At 47.5% G+C, this 17,803-nt stretch overlaps 1 protein-coding gene across 8 annotated transcripts in view; it reads right to left on the bottom strand.

Moving 5' to 3' along the window:
- Positions 1 to 329: 329 nt before the first annotated feature.
- Positions 330 to 17,803, bottom strand: part of SEC31B (SEC31 homolog B, COPII coat complex component) — a 35,961-nt gene continuing 18,487 nt past the window's right edge. For 6 of the 8 annotated variants that reach the window (XM_063338073.1, XM_063338074.1, XM_063338075.1 and 3 more), the window contains exons 14-27: positions 17,229 to 17,337; positions 16,640 to 16,818; positions 15,853 to 15,979; positions 14,304 to 14,449; positions 12,855 to 13,028; positions 12,039 to 12,227; positions 11,158 to 11,371; positions 10,436 to 10,762; positions 9,308 to 9,346; positions 6,385 to 6,437; positions 4,998 to 5,144; positions 4,464 to 4,580; positions 2,978 to 3,049; positions 330 to 2,239 (exon numbers count right to left, since the gene is read on the bottom strand). In XM_063338073.1, the coding sequence (XP_063194143.1) occupies positions 2,060 to 2,239; positions 2,978 to 3,049; positions 4,464 to 4,580; positions 4,998 to 5,144; positions 6,385 to 6,437; positions 9,308 to 9,346; positions 10,436 to 10,762; positions 11,158 to 11,371; positions 12,039 to 12,227; positions 12,855 to 13,028; positions 14,304 to 14,449; positions 15,853 to 15,979; positions 16,640 to 16,818; positions 17,229 to 17,337 (2,073 nt within the window). In that variant the 3' untranslated portion in view covers positions 330 to 2,059. The remainder of the gene's footprint in view (positions 2,240 to 2,977; positions 3,050 to 4,463; positions 4,581 to 4,997; positions 5,145 to 6,384; positions 6,438 to 9,307; positions 9,347 to 10,435; positions 10,763 to 11,157; positions 11,372 to 12,038; positions 12,228 to 12,854; positions 13,029 to 14,303; positions 14,450 to 15,852; positions 15,980 to 16,639; positions 16,819 to 17,228; positions 17,338 to 17,803) is intronic. The other 2 variants (XM_063338080.1, XM_063338079.1) reach the window with 2 other exon arrangements.

Here is a 17,803-nt window from a genome sequence, read left to right on the forward strand (position 1 = left end):
GTCTGGTGTAAAATCACCAACACTGCTGTGATTCCCCAAGAGAACCTCAGCCATCCTGGTGACCTTCTTGTGTCTGATGCAGATGAACAGTCACAACTGAGGCAGGTGATCCGGAGAAAATCAGTTCTCTCACCCTGCAGCCTTATGGAGTGGGTCTCACCACACCAGGATGGTTGCTGCCCACATCAGCAGAGCTCAGAATCTGGTTTGCCCCACAGAGTTCTCAATTGCCCCCCTCACCAAAGCTGAGAACTCAGCTCTCAGTGGGTCGCCCTGCAGACTGAGGGAAGTCCCATGTAGCCTGAGGTGACAAGCCTATGAAAAAAACCCACGCTAGCAGTATCACAAAACACAGCTTTTATTTCACTGTTCTGTAATCTCTCAGTGCATCAAACCGCAGCAATAGAAACAACACAGCAGCAACAAGGAGGCACTTTGACCTGGAAAGGAGAGAATGAGATGTGTCCTCTCCCTTGCTTCTCTGATTTTTCTCCCTCCTAAGTCTCCTGGCAGAGCAGGCTGATTTGCGTAAGTCACTGAACCACAGCCCCACAATGGCATTACCACTCAAGCAGCAAGCAGAGGAAGCACGGACTGGCTGTAGCCAAATGTCAGGAAGAAGCCTTGCTCCCAGCTAGGGCCCAATGATTACGCTCCCTGGTTAGCATGAAAGAGGGTGAGAGAAAGGAAGGCAAGGAGGGAGGAAGAAAGGGAAAGATACACACACACATACACGGAGATGTGCCCTAAAATCTTATCTGCCTTCCCAGCCAGACTTCTTCTGCAGGACAGATATGTTTCATTCATCTATTTTACCCCAGAGGAAACGCCACAGTGATGAAAAGACTCAGCACAGCCACATCCTTAACAGCATCACCTCCTGCAGCGTATTTCTGCCACCATAGTGCCAAGGGGCCTTTGAGAACCACCTTTGTATCTATCTGCTACTGTAGGCAAAATGAATGCACCACACTTGGAGCAGTGAGCTGTCTCCCCGTGCTCAAGTCTGGGCTGGTCAGAGTAGCTCGAGGGGATTCTTTATGGGACCTGAACAATCCCTGATGCTCTTAAAGCCCCTAGACTGTTTGAAAAGCCTAATGTGGGAAGCCTTTAGATAACACCAGTGGGCAAAAGGCCAGCTGTGCTAACATAAAGGAAGTGAAAAAGGCCAGGAGCCAGAGAGGGCAGCTTTCAGCCCAAACCCAGGATGTGACTAGCTCTGGGGAGGAGTGCATAGAGCAGTCCAACCTGCTAGCATTCCTGAATGGGAGAGTCCCAGGAGAGAGAAGGGAGATCCAGCCCTGGGCCTGAAACATAAAGGGCTCAAGCCTGCAGCTTATGGGGGAAAAGATATAAGAGAGGGGAGACAGAAGGTAAACAGGAGACTCTACTATGAAAAGAGAGGGATGGGTGAAGAAGAGAGAGAACCACAGCTAGCCCAGAGCAAGCTGGCAGTTAGCCCTAATTGTAGCAGGACATGGGTGCAGAGGGGTGAGAGGGTGAGTCAAGGATAAGAATGAAGAAAAAGGAGGAACCAGAGGAGAGATCCTCACTGCAGCCCAACAGAGCAGGGACACCCCAGCTTAAGTCCCAAGGGAGCCCAGCTATCACTCAGGCAGTTTAAACTGCAGCAGGGAATAGAGCCTGAGGCTCTTCTGTCTGGTGGCACTGCAGGTGCCAGCCCTGTTTGTCTCCTAAAAAAAAGAACAAACAAGCAACGTCACCCTAGGCAGGAAGGAGTTTCCCCTTTGTGCCAGGGAAACGGGGAAGAGGGAGGATCTCTGTGTAACCTGGACAGCCTGAAATTGAGATCCCTGGGCTGGGAAGCAGCCTCAGACTAGTGAAAAAGAAGAGAGAGAAAGAACAGTCTCCAGGAGTCCCAGGCCCCAGTTGGTTTCTGGAGAGTGGATGGGGCCAGCCATGCTGTCCCAGCACAGTTCCAGGCACTGGCACAGACTTACTTCTCCAGAGTAAGAAGGAGAGTCCATAACCTGCAGCACAACAACAGGTGAGGGAGTCTACCAGTTCTCATTGTGCACTGTTCCAGCTGCTCCACACTTTACACATTCAGCTTGCCGGCAATGGTCATGAGGACTTTCAAGATGGGCATGAAACCAGACACCTCACTGAAACTGCTGCTGCTCACCACTTGGGTGTGAACCAGGAGACCCTGTTGGTAGTTTCTAGCCTCAATGCAGCGGGCAATTTCATGGAGACCCATGAGGATGGTTGGAGAGAGCTGTGGGGAGGGAGCAGAAATGAGTCAGCATGCTGAGCGCTGTAACACAGGCCTCCCTCCCTCCACACCCTTCCTTCCCGTTCTCTACTTCATCCTCACCCAACAGCACCTACACAGTCAAGCACTGGCCGGAAGGACAGCCTGCTTTGTCCTTAGGTTTCCCAGGCCACAACAAACATTAATCTAATACCCAGTCTGGGTTACAGTGAATGCAGATCCTAAGTAATGACGTTTCAGCATTAATTTAATATCTGATGTATTTAAGGAGGTCAAAGGTCCATCTAGCACAGAATCCTGTCTCTGTTCAGGCTAATATGGACACTCAGGACAAGGGTGTATATTAAAAGGATTCTTCCCTTGATAGCTATTCTTCCAGCAATTGGCATCAGCAGTTTCAGAATTTCCTAAGCCAGAGGTTACACTAGGTTCACACTTAACAACTACACTCTATTGTCCATTCCAGTCTGGAACCTGTCTATATGCCAGTATACTTCCTGGGCGCAAAATGACCCCCCAGATACCTCCCCAGCTTTTCCTTACACTATGTCTGGGCCAAACTCAAGGAAGACGAGATAAGGCTGGCTGGATTCAAGGTGGGTTATAAGGTCTGGCAATCCCCTAACTTTCTCAAGCGGATATGTGTTGGTAACACTGGGACAGACACCAAGGCCCACAACCCAGTGCAAAGGTGGGATCAGGAACCTGGACAGACCACAGGGAATGGTGGCATCTACTTACCGCCTGCTCACGGAGCTTCTCATACAAACACTCCAGCCGCTGCAATGCATCCTCCAGCTTCCTTCGGGTTTTCTGAAGTGAAACAGGTATCACTAGCTCTGCCAGAGCTTCAAAGCCACCTCTCCCAGAACCATGTTGTTCTCACTTAGTCCCTCCCCTCCACTGTTCTCCCCGCAGCACCTTACAATTCAGTTGCATCTCAGCCTCTGCCAGCCAGGGACTGTGCTACAAGCCAGCCATGCCCTCACTGTGCAATATACATGCGCGCCTTCTCTCCCAAGACAGGAAGCTGGATTTGCCCCTTTTCCCATCTCCCAGCCTAAGAGTTCCTCCCTTCTGCCAGTGCTTGCAGACCACAGGACAGAGTGCTGCTTCCAGAGCTTGAGAAACATCCACTAGTTGACCCATGGGGCATTCAGACAGCCCCACCCCACCTGACCTAAGCAACAGCATCTTCCTAGTCTCCTTGAGGAAAAGAGGGAATATCCTTCCCACCCTAGGTAACCACCAAGGAAAGGGCCTGAGTACCGAAGCTCTGGTGGGACTGACCCCATTAAGCCTACCTCAGTTAATCCACTCACGGGTAAATTATACTGTGGCTAGAAATGCCTGGCTCTGGGCAATGCTGGGACAGGCCTGGCAGCCTTAGGAGCTTGGGTGCATTGCATTGCTGTACCAAACCAGCTAGTCAACCTCCACGTAAGCCGAGCGATTAAGCTCAAACCAACAGGCCCTTCTGTCCCTAGAAGGAACCTTTAGGTTATCTCCCAGAAATTGCTGCGCTGTACTGCACTCTCAGAAAGCACAGAGCGAACACGCTGAAACTGCTGCTACACACAAATTGCCTGACTCTGAGACAGCAGTTTGGGCTCGGTGCTCATCCCAACACCCCTAAGCAGAGGTATTCCAGAAGGCTTCATGGTGCCCCCAAGCTCCAGGAAGACTTAGCAACGTAACGTGATGCTGAAAACACCGTTTTTCTGCTTCCAGACAGTCTGGCCTGATACATTCATGCAAAGCGGCATGTATGCCAACAGCCTTCCAGGAACCATGGTGGAGGAGTTACAGTGACTCGGACACAAAGATTGTCTGGCTTTCTCTTCCACACAGGGTATCTCAGCCTTTCCCTCTGAGCTCTGAGGATAGCTGGTAATACCAGCTCAGCACGAACTATCTACAGATCAAGCCGGTGAAAAAGGAAGCTGAATTAGTTGGGTCATTTTTTCTACTTTTCTCAGAGCAAAAAGCCAGGAGGACAGAACCATTGGTCCAGAGAGGGAATGAGAAGCAGTGGATAAATGCTAGAGAATGCATCTCAGTTCCCAAGAGATGGACAAACATACAGCCTAAGGGAAGAAGGAAAGATGAAGATTAACTGGGTTCTTGGGACAAGACTCTTCCTCTCTTTTCCCAACCAAAAGAAGGAAGCACCAGTCAAACATCTATGAGGGCAAAAAAGCCAAAGATCAGAGAAGGGAGGACTTACTGGATCAGTGGCAACAGCAGAGCAGCGTTGCACCAACCCTTCAAATGTGGTCTTCAGAGCCTGGTGCTCAGGTGGCACCTCCTTCCTCTCAACCCTCTCCACAGGTAGCTGGTGATACTGACAGAGAGAGAAAAAGCTGAATGAATGCAACAAGAGCATGAAAGGCTGGAGCAGATTGATTCCTCCCCTGCAACTATGAACAGAAAGAATTTCACCCCTTCACAAACCCAGAGAATACCTGGAAGCACAGAGTTAGATTATCATCTTCACACTGTGATATAGCTTCAGGCCTCTGTGGATTCCCAACTCTCAGCAGGCTGACAGCCTGCCTGGCCTCCCTCCCTCTCTCCCATCCATACCCAGGTGTCATTTTCCACCCCGGCAATTGCTCTAACACTCAGGCAGAGAGTGTTAAGGGCTAGGGAGCAACATAAGCCCTGCAGCTGCCAATTAATAAGAATCTCAGAAGTTTAGTTGTTTTTCTACTTGACAAAGAGCTGGTGGCTGTGGAATTGCCCCACTTTCTCTGGGTACCTGCAGGCTGCCTTCCTTGGGTGCTCCTGGGGGCGACTGGCCAGATTCTTGCAACCTGGACAGCTGAGGATGGATCCCCTGGGGCTCAGCAGGCAGGCTCATTACTGGAGCTGTGATGGGGGCTGGAGGAGTAAATTTGTCAGGCAGCTGTCAGCAAGAAGAAAGAAAAAAAAAATAATCAAGAAAACCAAATCCAAGGGAAGAGTTGGTTACATTCCGCACAGTCAAATTCAACTTCCTTTCTAACTTGCAAAGTGCCCAGTTCTCAAGATGATGTGTAACACACCCCTGTTCTTTCAGCCCCCTTACTCGGAGCACGGGGCCCTTCCTCTTGCATCCTAGATGAACAGTCAAAGAGACAGCAAGAAAACTCCTCTGGAATTGTTCAATCAAACAGATCCGTTGCCCCTGAAAGCACTGGTCCTCAGAAAGCCGCCTTGGCTCTGCGACGGCACGAGTCCTGAATGTAGAGATTAGCAGCAGTAAAGTGTCCAACAGAGCAAGTGCTGGGGAAAATCCCACGACATGGGGGGAGAATCCTCTTGCAAACACTTCATCGTGCCCCTGCTAAGCCAGAGAGTCAGGACAGATTCACTCCGACGGGGCTAGATCAAAAGGAGATGGCTTTAACAAGAGGCTAATCCTGTTGTAGTGAGCACAGCCTGAAGCAGGTTCCCAGCTATGCTGCCAGAAAAAGGGCGAGAAGTCTGTTCCAAGCTAAAGAAGAGGAGTTGGGGGTGGGAATGGTGCCAAACAAGCCTCTTGTCTCACCTGCCAGAAGGCAGCAGTGATAGAAATGGGGTACTGAGAGCATTTGTTGCATAAAAGCTCAGCTCACAGGTCCTCCTATGCAATCACTACAAGGGGGAGAGCAGCAGGGCCAACATGGCAGGCAGCTCACAGCTACACCTCTCCCAACTTCTCTCAGCAGAAGTGCCCTATCAGTTGGTATCAGCATCTGAGGCAAATCGCTGCGGGTCTCACTATGCTGAGGGGAAATGCTGCCCCCAGCTGTCAGGTGTGAAGTGAGCGTGATCCCCCCCAGCCACTGTCAGAAAAAGTGTGTGGGCAAGGGGATAAGATTAGATCCCTATTTCTAGCAACAAGTGACTGTAGTCGGCCTGGGAAGTACTGACAGAGGATGCAGTATCACAGACGATAACCATGTTACAAAACAGTCACCGTGGAGAATGGCATGTGAGTTTGGATGGCAAAGGGCCAAGAGGATTTAGACTCCGGTCCTAGCTACATAGGTAATGCAGAAGTAGACTGACCAACACAGAATGAGACCTGCTGAGTGTGACAGGGAGCGTTTATAAGAATGTATCTGTTGCACAGAGCTCCCTGGCTAAAAGACAACCAACGCATACTGCAACTGAAAGCTTACCTTTTTCTTTTGAGGGCCTCTTACAGCAGAGGGATCAGTCCAAGATTCCTGAGCTGCCAGGAAAGAGAACAAGACACAAATGTCAGACTTTCAGAAGGTGGCAACAGCAACAATTCATGGTTGCTTGCGTGGTTTGGAACTTCCCTCAGCAAAAGGGCCCATGTCTCCAATTCCCCCATCATTGCACCTTCAGACCATTTCAACCAAGGAATTTCAGGCCCAGGTCACAGGCCCAAGAACTGCTCTTGCTTCCCTTTTTCTTTCTTAATGACATTCTTAACATCCAAGTATGTGCACAGGCTTCATGAGGTGATGTCTGATCAGATGGAACCGGCACACACCCACTCCCACACAGAAAGCTTTTTCACAACTACCTGAAGCTTTCTGCATTCTGCAGAGGCTGCAGAAGTCAGCCTCAGCGTCAGGCGTGAACCTTGGTCGGGACCTGCATGCGTGTGCACAGCAGGGTTCAGGGAGCTCCTGGGGTTCCCCAAATGGAGAACCTAGTGCTGTGGTACCACAGCGAGGGCTCTGTTACCGGTGAGAGAGGGCTTCTTGCCAACACTCGCAGGAGTGCCTCATGGTAGCAGTCCACAGCAATGCAGGTTGCTGTGACAAAAGGGAAAGTTGGGCGTTCGTTGAAATTTTCCCCTTTCACAATAATCTTCAGAACCAAAGCTTAGTAAAATCTGCTGGCTTCCCACTAGAAGGAAATAGACTTAACCATTAAATGCCTTGGGAGCAGAGGGGTGTCTCAGTAGACACTTCTGTGGTACCTAGCTTCTAACCTCACTCCAGGTAATTAAAAATCCATCAGACAATATGACATCAAAAGACTTGTGACCACACTTCATTCTGTGAAGGTCAAATTCCAACTACCTTGTCTGCTGCTGTCCTGTAAGGGTACCTGCATCTTTAGACTGTGCTTCGTCACCCCAGTACTAATAACCTCAAGCCCGTGAGACAGGAATAATCTGTGAGAAAGTGACATAATTCTAAGGGGCAATATCAAAATTGCTGGAGCTCAGTGACACACTTAATGAGCCACTGATCCTGAACTGAGCTTTAAAAATCACAGGGGAAAGATGCAAAAGGTGCTTCATTACTTTAATTACCTTTATTATTAAAATTCTGGCAGCCTCTTTTTGCCCTCCCTTTTCCCATGATTTCAAGACTCACTCTCTGATGAGTTTGGATCAGTAGTTTAATTAAGTTGGCACTTATTTCTAGCTTGGGGATTCTGTGCCCTAGAACTCTGCTGGCCCCCACCGAGCCTGTGGCCTAGCAGTCCCTGGCACTATTCCAACCCAGTAGCACTTTGAATCCTCACAGGAAACAGCTATTTAAATTATAGTCTGCAAGCCAGGCACTTAATCATCAGACATGAGACAAGAGGACCCTGTTGCATTTTGCTGGGATGAAACTGACTGTCTTGCCTGTGCTATTTGTGAATTTCTCATCAACCCTGAAAGGAGTGCCCCATGGCAGCAGTCTCCAGCAATGCCCGTCCCAGAAAAAACGAGACCATCACAGGCTGGAGTCAGGGATTATCCCAGCCAGAAAGGAGATCAGCCAATAGGTTGCTGTCCTTCACCCTGTCCCTGACACTCCCCAGGAGCGTGGGATTTCTACAAGCAGAGATCTCTCTTCACTGCGCTAGCAAAAATGTGTTCATGGGCTGCTCAGATTATGTTCAGGAATTTCCAAAGCAAGCAAGTTTGGCCAGTCAGACTGAGTGATCTTACAGTCCCCTTCCAGGCTAAAGAAAAGTACCCATCAAAACTAGAACAATAATACCAGGCAAGAAAGCATTCCTAAGGAAGCCAGTTTGCACTGCTGATCTGGGAATGCCATATGCTGCTATTAAAACTGGGGGTAAATGCGGCCAGGAGACGGGAACTTCCCAGCAGTGAATTCCCATAGGGCATCTTCAGCCTGAGGAAGGGCTTGAAATCTTTGCTATGGAATCATCTTTCCTTTAACAGGGAAACATCAGGGTCTTTTGTTTCTCTGCTGAAGGGACGACTCCTTTTCACTCCACACAACAAAGTTTGCTTGGTGGTATAAGTGGATACCGAGTACCCAGATTTCCTAAACAAAGCTGAGACTCCCTAGATAATCTTTTGTGCCTGGCAGATGGTCTCTGGTGCAAGCAGCAGTCACTGTGCAGAGAGCCCACTAAGACATTGAGCCTTACCCCACTGACAACGTAGACTGGAAGATACCTACTCTCCATCATCAGTGAATTCCAGGGAGAGAAATCAGTACGAAGCATCAGTCAGAAAATCTCTACAGTCCAAATCCTCCCCAGCAGATAGACTGAGATTCAAAGCTAAACCTTGCCCTCTAACTGAAGCCAAAAGGGCTTTCCAGCCCCTAGAGTCTGCTTGGGAAGCTCTACTCCACCACTGCTCATGCTGGGACCCACCTCTTCCAAACCACCTGGGGAAAGCAAAAGCACAAGTAAAGCTGTGCAAAAAGCTGGGAGTGTACAAGGGAGAAAACGAGATGAATTACAACCACTGGCCTGTTCCTTGCCTAGAGAACGAAGAAAGGAAAAGGTGCTGCTTCCCTGTCCTGTTGGCCCAGCAACTGCCTGAAGGGACACAGAGACTGAGAATGCTTTAATTCCTCCAGGACTGGAGGAGAGTAGAGAAGGAAGAAGCTGGAACCTCTGCTTTCTGTACCCAAACTCATCAGTAAGAGTGCAATGTTTTCACTTCACTTCCAATATCCCCAGCTGTCAGGACAACTATGTCCACTACCCCAGCTGCATAGCTCCCCAGGCATGCAAGGAACAACAACAAATAGCAATGAGCATGCACGCATGCACACACAGTAAAGCGTGCACACACACCCCACATTTCACTGGAAGCAGCAACATTGCCTCCCCCACAGGCCTGGAGGCTTCTCTGGGTACTACCTGCATGATCCATGTGGGGATCTAGCCAAGGGAAGAAACCTGAAAAATCAAGGCAGGGTGGGAAAGTCATCGTCACCAACAGCTTTTACTCAGTGAGTAATGTCCCTGGACTACTATCCCTGTTAGCTTTTCAGAAGGAATTTGTCCAGCCTTAGCTTAGAGCCTTTGCGTGTAGTCCCCACAGGCTTCACACAGTGGGATTTGCTATCCTTGGTTAAACACTGCTCAGCAAATGATGCCAGGTGGAGGCAAACCTCAAAGCCTCAGTTCCTTCACTCTCAGAATACATGTGGCTTGGAGAAGCATCTGCTCAAAAAAATCTAAGGACTGTCAGCCTTGTTGTTAGGGATCTCCACAGCCTGGCTAAACCTGTCCCCTGAAACAGCAAACAAAAAATTAACAAGCACCAGATGTGATGATGTTGTGGGAAATAGAAAGAGGGAATGCCCATCCACTAGGAACTAGGTCCAACAACACTTTCTTCATTGTGCTAGCAAGGACTTCATAATACTTGCAGGCTGGGCTGGATTCAAACTACAGAGTTTCCCTCCCCCAGTGGGGAAAGGCTCCAGGTCTACAGCATTGCACAGGGGAATCCAGAAGTGATTCCCTGGCAAGCACTTTCTGGGAAGAAGAAAAAAGGGGGAGAACTAGAGCACAGCAGACAGAGGAATTTTATCCTGAAGCTAAGCAAGTATCCCATGGACAGAGAAGCAGGACCCTGCTCTCCCAGCATTTCAAGTCCACTTCTTGTGTAAGTTACAATAAGCAGGGGCAAGATCAGCAAGCCTTCCACCAGGCATTCTCCCTGGGAACCACTACCCTTTCAGGCAGAGCAGATGCCTCTGGAGTGGTTGACTTCTCAGGGTGCACTGGGGACCTGAAGAGACAGCATCTTGTAACCACACCTGGGGGACAGAGCAGCTGAACAGACTGAATGAAATTGTCGTCATTGCTGTGTTTCACCACCACAGCAAGACTCAGCACAATGTGCCTGTAAGGTTAGCCTCAGCGCTACATCCAGCCTTTATGGTGACAGACCAGACCTCAGAAGGTCCGTGTCCATCACGGACTGCAAACCCCACCCAGGGGTATCCTGGACATAAAAGTCACACAAGCATGACTTACCTGTGGGAGGCGGAGGAATGCTCGCTGCTGGCAGGGGCTTAGTAGATGGAGCTCCAGGACCTCCCTGAGGGTAACCCATGTTCATGGGAGAGTTGAAAGGTGCTGATGAGAAACCTAGAGGAGATTGGCTTGCCACAGGGAGAGGACAAGCTGCAGGAAGCTGAGATGATGGGACTGAGGCTGGAGTGAAGAGGGCAGGTCCGGGTGGTGGAACACCAGGAGATGTCATGGGCATGGACTGTCCTGGCAGAGAAGGCTGGCTGGGGAAGGGAGCAGGACCAACAGGTCTGACTCCTGCTGGTCCAAATGGCTGAGACTGTGACACAGCTACAAATGAGAAAGAGGGTGTATCAGCATCACTTGTTTCATGTGCAGACTACTCCCGATGCCCTCCTTCATGCTAGTAAGTCTGCCGTTCTCCAAGTCATACCCTACAATATCCGTGCCAGGTGTATCCTCCATAACCCAGGCTACATCAGTCAAACTCTGCTGCAAAGTTAGCTATGGCTTCTCTACCCCTATATATCCTTAGTATCAGTGGACGTGCAGCAACAGTTGCTAGAACTAGATGTGTCAGAAGCACTGAGAAGGCTCTCAGACAGCTGACTTGTTCTTTGCAAGTACAATAGGCCCATGAGGAAGAAAGTAGAGCAGCCATCCACACTGAAGGCTTTAGTGTAAGAAAACCTGGAGAACAGACACAACTACCAGACAATGCTTACCTGGCCCTGAAACTGTTGCTGGAACCAAGCCCAGGTTGTACTGTGGGTAGGGAGGCCCTCTGGAATAGACACTTGTTTGTGGACCCGTGCTGGCCTGGGGAGGGGTAACATGGTGAGGTGTCACAGACATCGCTGGCACTGGCTGAGGCATGAAGAGGGAAGGCACTGAAGGCTGAGAAGGTGCTGAAGGGGCAAATGATGACTGATAGTTGTGCTGCAATTAAAAACCAAAGAACTTGCAAATGGTGGACAAAGTCATGTGCACACACATATAATCAGATCCTCTTTCTATCCCTGTCACTTTTCAGGCAAGAGAAGATGCTGCTGCTGTCAGTGCCCTGGATGGATTGGATCTAAGGTCTTTCCCACCACATAACTTGTTCAACAAGCTGGGAACCACACTCTTCAGAGTATTCTCCAGCTCTCACAAGGATTAGTCCTCAGGAGCCAGTGACTTCCTGGAACCACAACCAGAGGAATTAATGAAGGAACAATAATGAAGTAGTAGAGGCTGGAAGCGAAACTTCCTGAACAGTTTTCTTGTGCAAGAACTGAGATTAAGCCATACTACACTAATTTTACTGAGACATGAGTGTGAGATGGGCCCAGCAGAGCGAACCACAGCCCCCTTTTCCCCTCAGTACGTGAGATCTCAGTGGATCACCATACTTTTAACAATCTCATCCAGGGCTCTGTGAAAAGATGCTTGCCAGCATATTTTTGGATTATCAAAGAGCTTGTGTTTGCTCCAGTGAAGGACATCACTGATGTTTGCTTAATGCCCGCAATCTGTGCCATCTTATATTACTTCATATGCCTTCCACAACCCAGTAGCCTTTCTCCCTCTCCCCAAGTCATGAACACCTGAGTTTAAGGCCTACCTTCTCTGGATGTCTGGGACCTGTTTTGTGGGCTGCTCCTTCAGGGGTAGAACCACCCTTGGCCGCTGGAGATGTGTGTTTAATGACACTTACATTGACGCGAGTGTAGGGAAAAGGGGGTGGCTGCTGATCACCCACATTCTCTCCTTGAGCATGGAAAAGCCGGTCTCGGAGCTGTTCGATCAGGAGCTAAAACAAACGATGTTTTAGGATAAGTGCCTTGAGAGCCTCAGATGGAAGGTGCTGAGGCGGCATTCAAAGCAGACCCTGACCCAAAGGACTGCACATCAACCTGCAAAACTAATCATTTCCCCAGAATCTCCAGGAAGAAACAAACCAACTGTAAGTGACAATCTGGGACATCGCCTGCCATATTCCCAGGCAGATGAAGTCTCACCAATCCTTCCCACAACCTTTAGGCTTTTCCCTCCCCAACCCCTAACCACGTTTGGGCACTAGACAGATTTGTTTCAAACTACAAGGTGACCTCCCCATTCCCTCGCTCTACCAGCTAGTTTCAGGGATAGATGCAGCTTCCCTGCAAAGCTGCTTCCCAGAATTTTTCTCCAGGAACGATTTTACAGTTCTATAGCTCCCTTCCTTTTCCCTGAATCAAAGGCAATACAAAGAAAAATCAAATTAAGACAAAAGCCGTGTCCTACAAAAAAAAAAACAACACACCTTTATTCTCAAGTTACCATAATTAAGGTAAAACCTTAAGTCCTGATGCATGTCAAAACCCAAACTCTCTCTCTACAAAGTATCATTTTTCCCCATATGCTACCTCTTTCCCACAACAACCTGTTTCTCACTCACCTCTTTAGAGCCACTGGGTAGGTAATTCATTGCAGCTGCCAAGCACCCTTGCGATGCCAGGAGACTGGCATATTGGGTGATTCGTTCTGCCAAGACAGGGCCTGGTGCTGGTCCTGCTGTGCCTCGGAGCATCTCAATGGACCTGCTCAGCACCATCACCTTCTCTATGAGATCCTGAATAACCACGAGGAGGGAAGAAACAGACCTCAGAATCTGAATCACTTTACCGGTCCATCTCATGCCAAGACAACAGCAGATGGCTTTCCCCACTTTCAACTGACATCACGTCCAATGTGAACAGAAGTTACTCCGCTCTGCACCAGATACTACCACTGATTACCATTTCCTCAGGTGTGCTTCATGGAGAAAAACAGGAACCAAGAAGCAAACCCTGATGCTGCTACTTTTATGGTAATTGAACAAAGAGAATCAGAAGCCACAAGGACATTCCAATTAACTGTGATCTTTTTACTAGCAAGTTACTAACTCTAGGAGTTACAGGCTATCAGCTCGGAAGAGGAAGGATTAAAACCATACCAGGAGAAATTCACTAGAGAAAAACTACTACTGCTGACAAACAGATCAGAATGTTTTTAGTTATTCAAAGCTCCTTCAACTCCTAGAAATCAAAGTAATGCTTATAGCTGTAGAATGATATATGCGTCATTGACTAATAGCTGATATCTGGGAGGAGGCCAGTTTCAAACATAGCCAGGAATGATGAAGATGCCTTTTTGTTGCTGTTATTCCTGTTGTTCACTAGCAAGGTTGGAAAAACATGGAAGTCTAGCAGAGGGCATTATCTGCAGATATCTGAGTGGAAGACTTGTCTAGTTCATTCTAGTGACTGGTGGACACAACAGGAGTTAGTGACTTAGTCGGGACTGGTTTAAGTGTAACAGGTAGGTAACAACACTGACTTAGAAGCCCTGATTCATCTGCAAGCTGTGACTTCCCATATGCGATCATTCTACTTGCAGTGGGAATAATACAGTCTAGATTTTATTTTATTTTGCCAGAGGATGTTCTGAAGGTACAGCCAGATAACTAGAGCACTACAGTTAGACATGATAAGCACAGCAGCAAATGTACTCCCAGGCAACTACCAGTAAGAAAACAGGTACAGTCTAAACTTCCCTGACTAAAAGGAAGCTCAGAGAGGATATCGGTATACAAAGACAGGCAGGAAGGCCATAACTCCTGTCCATGTCTGGACTTCTGTGCAATGTAATCAGTACTCTCTAAACACACAAACCCTTAGTGTTTAAGAGTGCAAGTCTCCTTTAGATGTAAGCCCGTAATTCAGGCTAGGAGATGACAGCTTGGTGACTACGAACAGGTCTCCACTGTCTGCTGGAAACCAGATATTCTGTTTGATGGGCTACTGCAAACAGATCGGGGCTACCAGACTGGCCTAAAGAGAAGTCAAACCAATATTAGCACCTGTACCTGCAGGGCAAGGGGTGACGAAGTCTCATGGTTTTTCACCCAGCATTCCACCAACCTCTCCACATTGCCTGATGAGATATAGCAGAGGCAGGCATCATTGGACAGGGCTGCATCTCCCTCTGACTCTAGGCGGGCACCCAGCACGTCTGGACAGGAAGAAATAAGCCAACATTTAACACACTCTCTTTTGAAGACCTCATTTACCCCAGTGCTCATCTATTAGCAATCCTACTCTGGCTTGGCATGAAAAGGTGTTGACAGCTTTGGATCTGCACCTAATTCTTGGATAACACAGAGAAACGGGCATCATTAAGGAATCCCAAAGCCAACTTGGTTGAAAAGAGAAGTAATTTTTTATATACCTGCCAATTTTTATGTGTCTGCCCAGACATATAAAAGAAAGAAAAAGCCTTAAAAGTTACAGATTAATTCAGTGAAAAAATCCAACCCTTTTTTTTTCTCCAAAAAGGTGTGGGAATCTCCAGGCAACAGTAGTGTCCAGAACCAGGGACAGCTAGTAACTGGTAGTTGTCAATGTTTAGCAAATACTAGGAGATAAAGGTGAGCTGGAGCTACGACACTATCACCACTGCCACTGCCACTTTCTACCCTTACAATTTGGCCTGTAAAAGATGTCATGTTTTCTTGCATTTCAAGTTGTGTCATCTTACATGTATGAAGTGCTGGCATTTCTCCAACAGCACTTAGCTGTTCCCATCAGCCAGGAACCAGTTCCCAGCTAAGCAACATGAGTAACTTCATCAGATTCAGTCACTAGATTGTCCTCTAACTCTGACTCTCAGAACAACCAGTTGCTGAGCATGTTGGACTATTAAAAGGACCAATGAAATTACTGAAGCCATCAAACATTTATTAGCCCCTGTTTCTAAGCTTAAAAGGGAGAGGAATGTGCTGGAATGGTAAAATTCTTTCAGATGGAGTAAAGCCACCAGACCTTTTACTGTCAAGGAAATCCCTTTCTCCCCCAAATAAAATAATAAATATCACCCTCTTAGCGTCTCAGTCTAGTGCCTATCCTGGTTTTTTCCACGCTATTGGTAGAGGTCACAGGAAATATCAGCATATATAACTTTACACTATGACTCTCAGCTACAGTGTCCTCCTACAGCTATCATTGTCCTAACTCAACAGACCACACTTATTAAATAAGTTCCAGGTAGCTGTAATGAGTAAGGAGTGCTTTCCTTTCTCAACAGTATCCACTTCTTTCTGTAAGCAGTCCAGAGTCGCCCTCCTCTAAGGGAAATTGTATCAATCATAGAATCATAGAATAGTTTGGGTTGAAAGGGACCTTTAAAAGTCATCTAGTCCACCCCCCCTGCAATGAGCAGGAACATCTTCAACTAGATCAGGTTGCTCACAGTCCTGTCCAACCTGACCTTGAGTGTTTCCAGGGATGGGGCATCTACCACTTCTCTGTGCAAGTTGTTCCAGTGTTTCAGCACTCTCATTATAAAAAATTTCTTCCTTGTATCTAGCCTAAATCTACCCTCAAATCATATGTATCAAAATGTAGTACACTGCATACCACAGAGCTGAGTATAGTCCTCATGCTTCGAGTATGTTAACAAGATGGCCAGTGCCTCCTTCCAGCTCTGTAGATCACAGGTGCAAACAATATCTTGCCAGTTCTGCTGCACAATGGAGGAAAGCAGCTGTAAGGAAAGCAGAAGGCCTGTCAGTCACTGAAGACAAAGATAAGCTCATTTCTTAAGCAAGTGCACCCAGAGGGATAGCTCACTTTTACGCGCATCTCCCCCTGTGCAGCAGCTACCTCACTGTACATTAAGGTCCCCCAATCCCAGCATCCCAATGTTAACAGTAATTGGAACCTGATGCCTCTAAAGAAAGTAAAAAAGCACAACAAAGCATTTAAAAGAATACAGAAACAGCCACGTTAGGCAAGACTAAAGATTGGTCTAACACCTATCCTGTTTCAAAGTAGCTAGTACCAATGATTGGGAATATAGCGTTAGGATATAGTGTAACTCTTGTTACACTTCCTCATTTGTCAATGAACAAGACAGGACCTTCCTAGCTGAGCTGTAAAGAGGCAGTATGCTTCAAAGGTTACAAGCATGGAGGGCTGAGGCAGAAGATTAAAAGAAAGATACAGAGAACACAAACATCCGAGATGGGCAACATGAAGTTGTCATAATTAGAAAATAGAGTAAACGTCTAACCAAGAGGAGATGCATAGATTCTGCTAACATTCTATTTCCTGCCAAAGTATTTCCACATATATTCAGACAAACATCTGCCAAGATATCGCACACCTTCCCCTGCTCAGTGGATACAAGAAAACTGCCACTTACCAGGGAGAGTTTTGTCTTACGCTTGGCAAAGTAGCGCTTCTGGGTCTCCTTTAGGAGGTTCTCCCCACCAGCTATAGCTAAGATGATGGCATCAGCAAAGCGCTCTGCCCGCATGCACAGCTCCACTGCACTCTCAAAATTCCCCAACAAAAGGGCTTGGCTGATGAGTCCATCTGTATCTACAGAGGTGAGAAGCAGAATCAACCCACAGGGACATCATCCAGATGCACTGATGATACTCATTTTAAAAATTAGGCAGTAAAAAACAATAATGCATGGAAGCCCAGTTAAAAGAAGATTTAGAAAGTCAAATCAGGTTTTGCACTTTAAAAAAAAATAATCGACTAACTTGACATTAAGTCTTGCATCATCTCGAAGATTTGCCTATATTTTTAATGGGTCTCTTATCTGTAAAGAGTATTCCTTTACACAATGCTAAGAGATGCTGCGTGACACTGGGATAGGTCATGTCTTTTATAAGTATCCACCTGCCGGAGTGGACCACATTCATCCTGGTCTCTCTAATTTTCTGGTTTTCCCTCCACTCTCCTTTTCCTAAGAGGGTAGAAACATGTTTCATGCAACATACCTTCTGTGACAGGAATCTCCATTGTGCTCATATTCTGTGGGATGAGGTTGTCGAAAAAGGCTGAAGAGGAGGAAACGGCAGCTACATCATCACTGGAATTTATCAAAAGCTGTGCAAAGAGTGCAAGAGGTTGGTTAATCAATTAATTAAACACACAGATCCTGCCCAAAACGGTTTAATGGACTACAGAGTGGGATGGGGCTACTCTCCATTTCGCTGAGCATGCTCATATAAATCTGATTTCAACTTGGAAATCCATCATGCCTCCTGTCACTGCTCTATCAACCTGCACAGTTTCACCAGGGCAGCAACAACTGCAGTGCTGCTATTGACAAAGCTTAGGAGACTAATGGTGTAAGACATGCAATGCCAACAGTATTGGTGGCCAGCGTTTATCAACTCAACTGCCAGCCCTCGAGGAAGATGAAAAATTATGGATGGAATAGAGACAAGCCCAACAAGTCATATGTGTAATTAACAGGATCACAGCCATGCTTGAAATGCAGAACATAACTGCTATCCCTAGAACATCTCAGCAAGTGTTTAAGGTTTGTGAAGAAGATCAGTAATTTGAG

This window comes from Chroicocephalus ridibundus, chromosome 6 (genome assembly GCF_963924245.1).
Source record: "Chroicocephalus ridibundus chromosome 6, bChrRid1.1, whole genome shotgun sequence".
Taxonomy (NCBI): domain Eukaryota; kingdom Metazoa; phylum Chordata; class Aves; order Charadriiformes; family Laridae; genus Chroicocephalus; species Chroicocephalus ridibundus.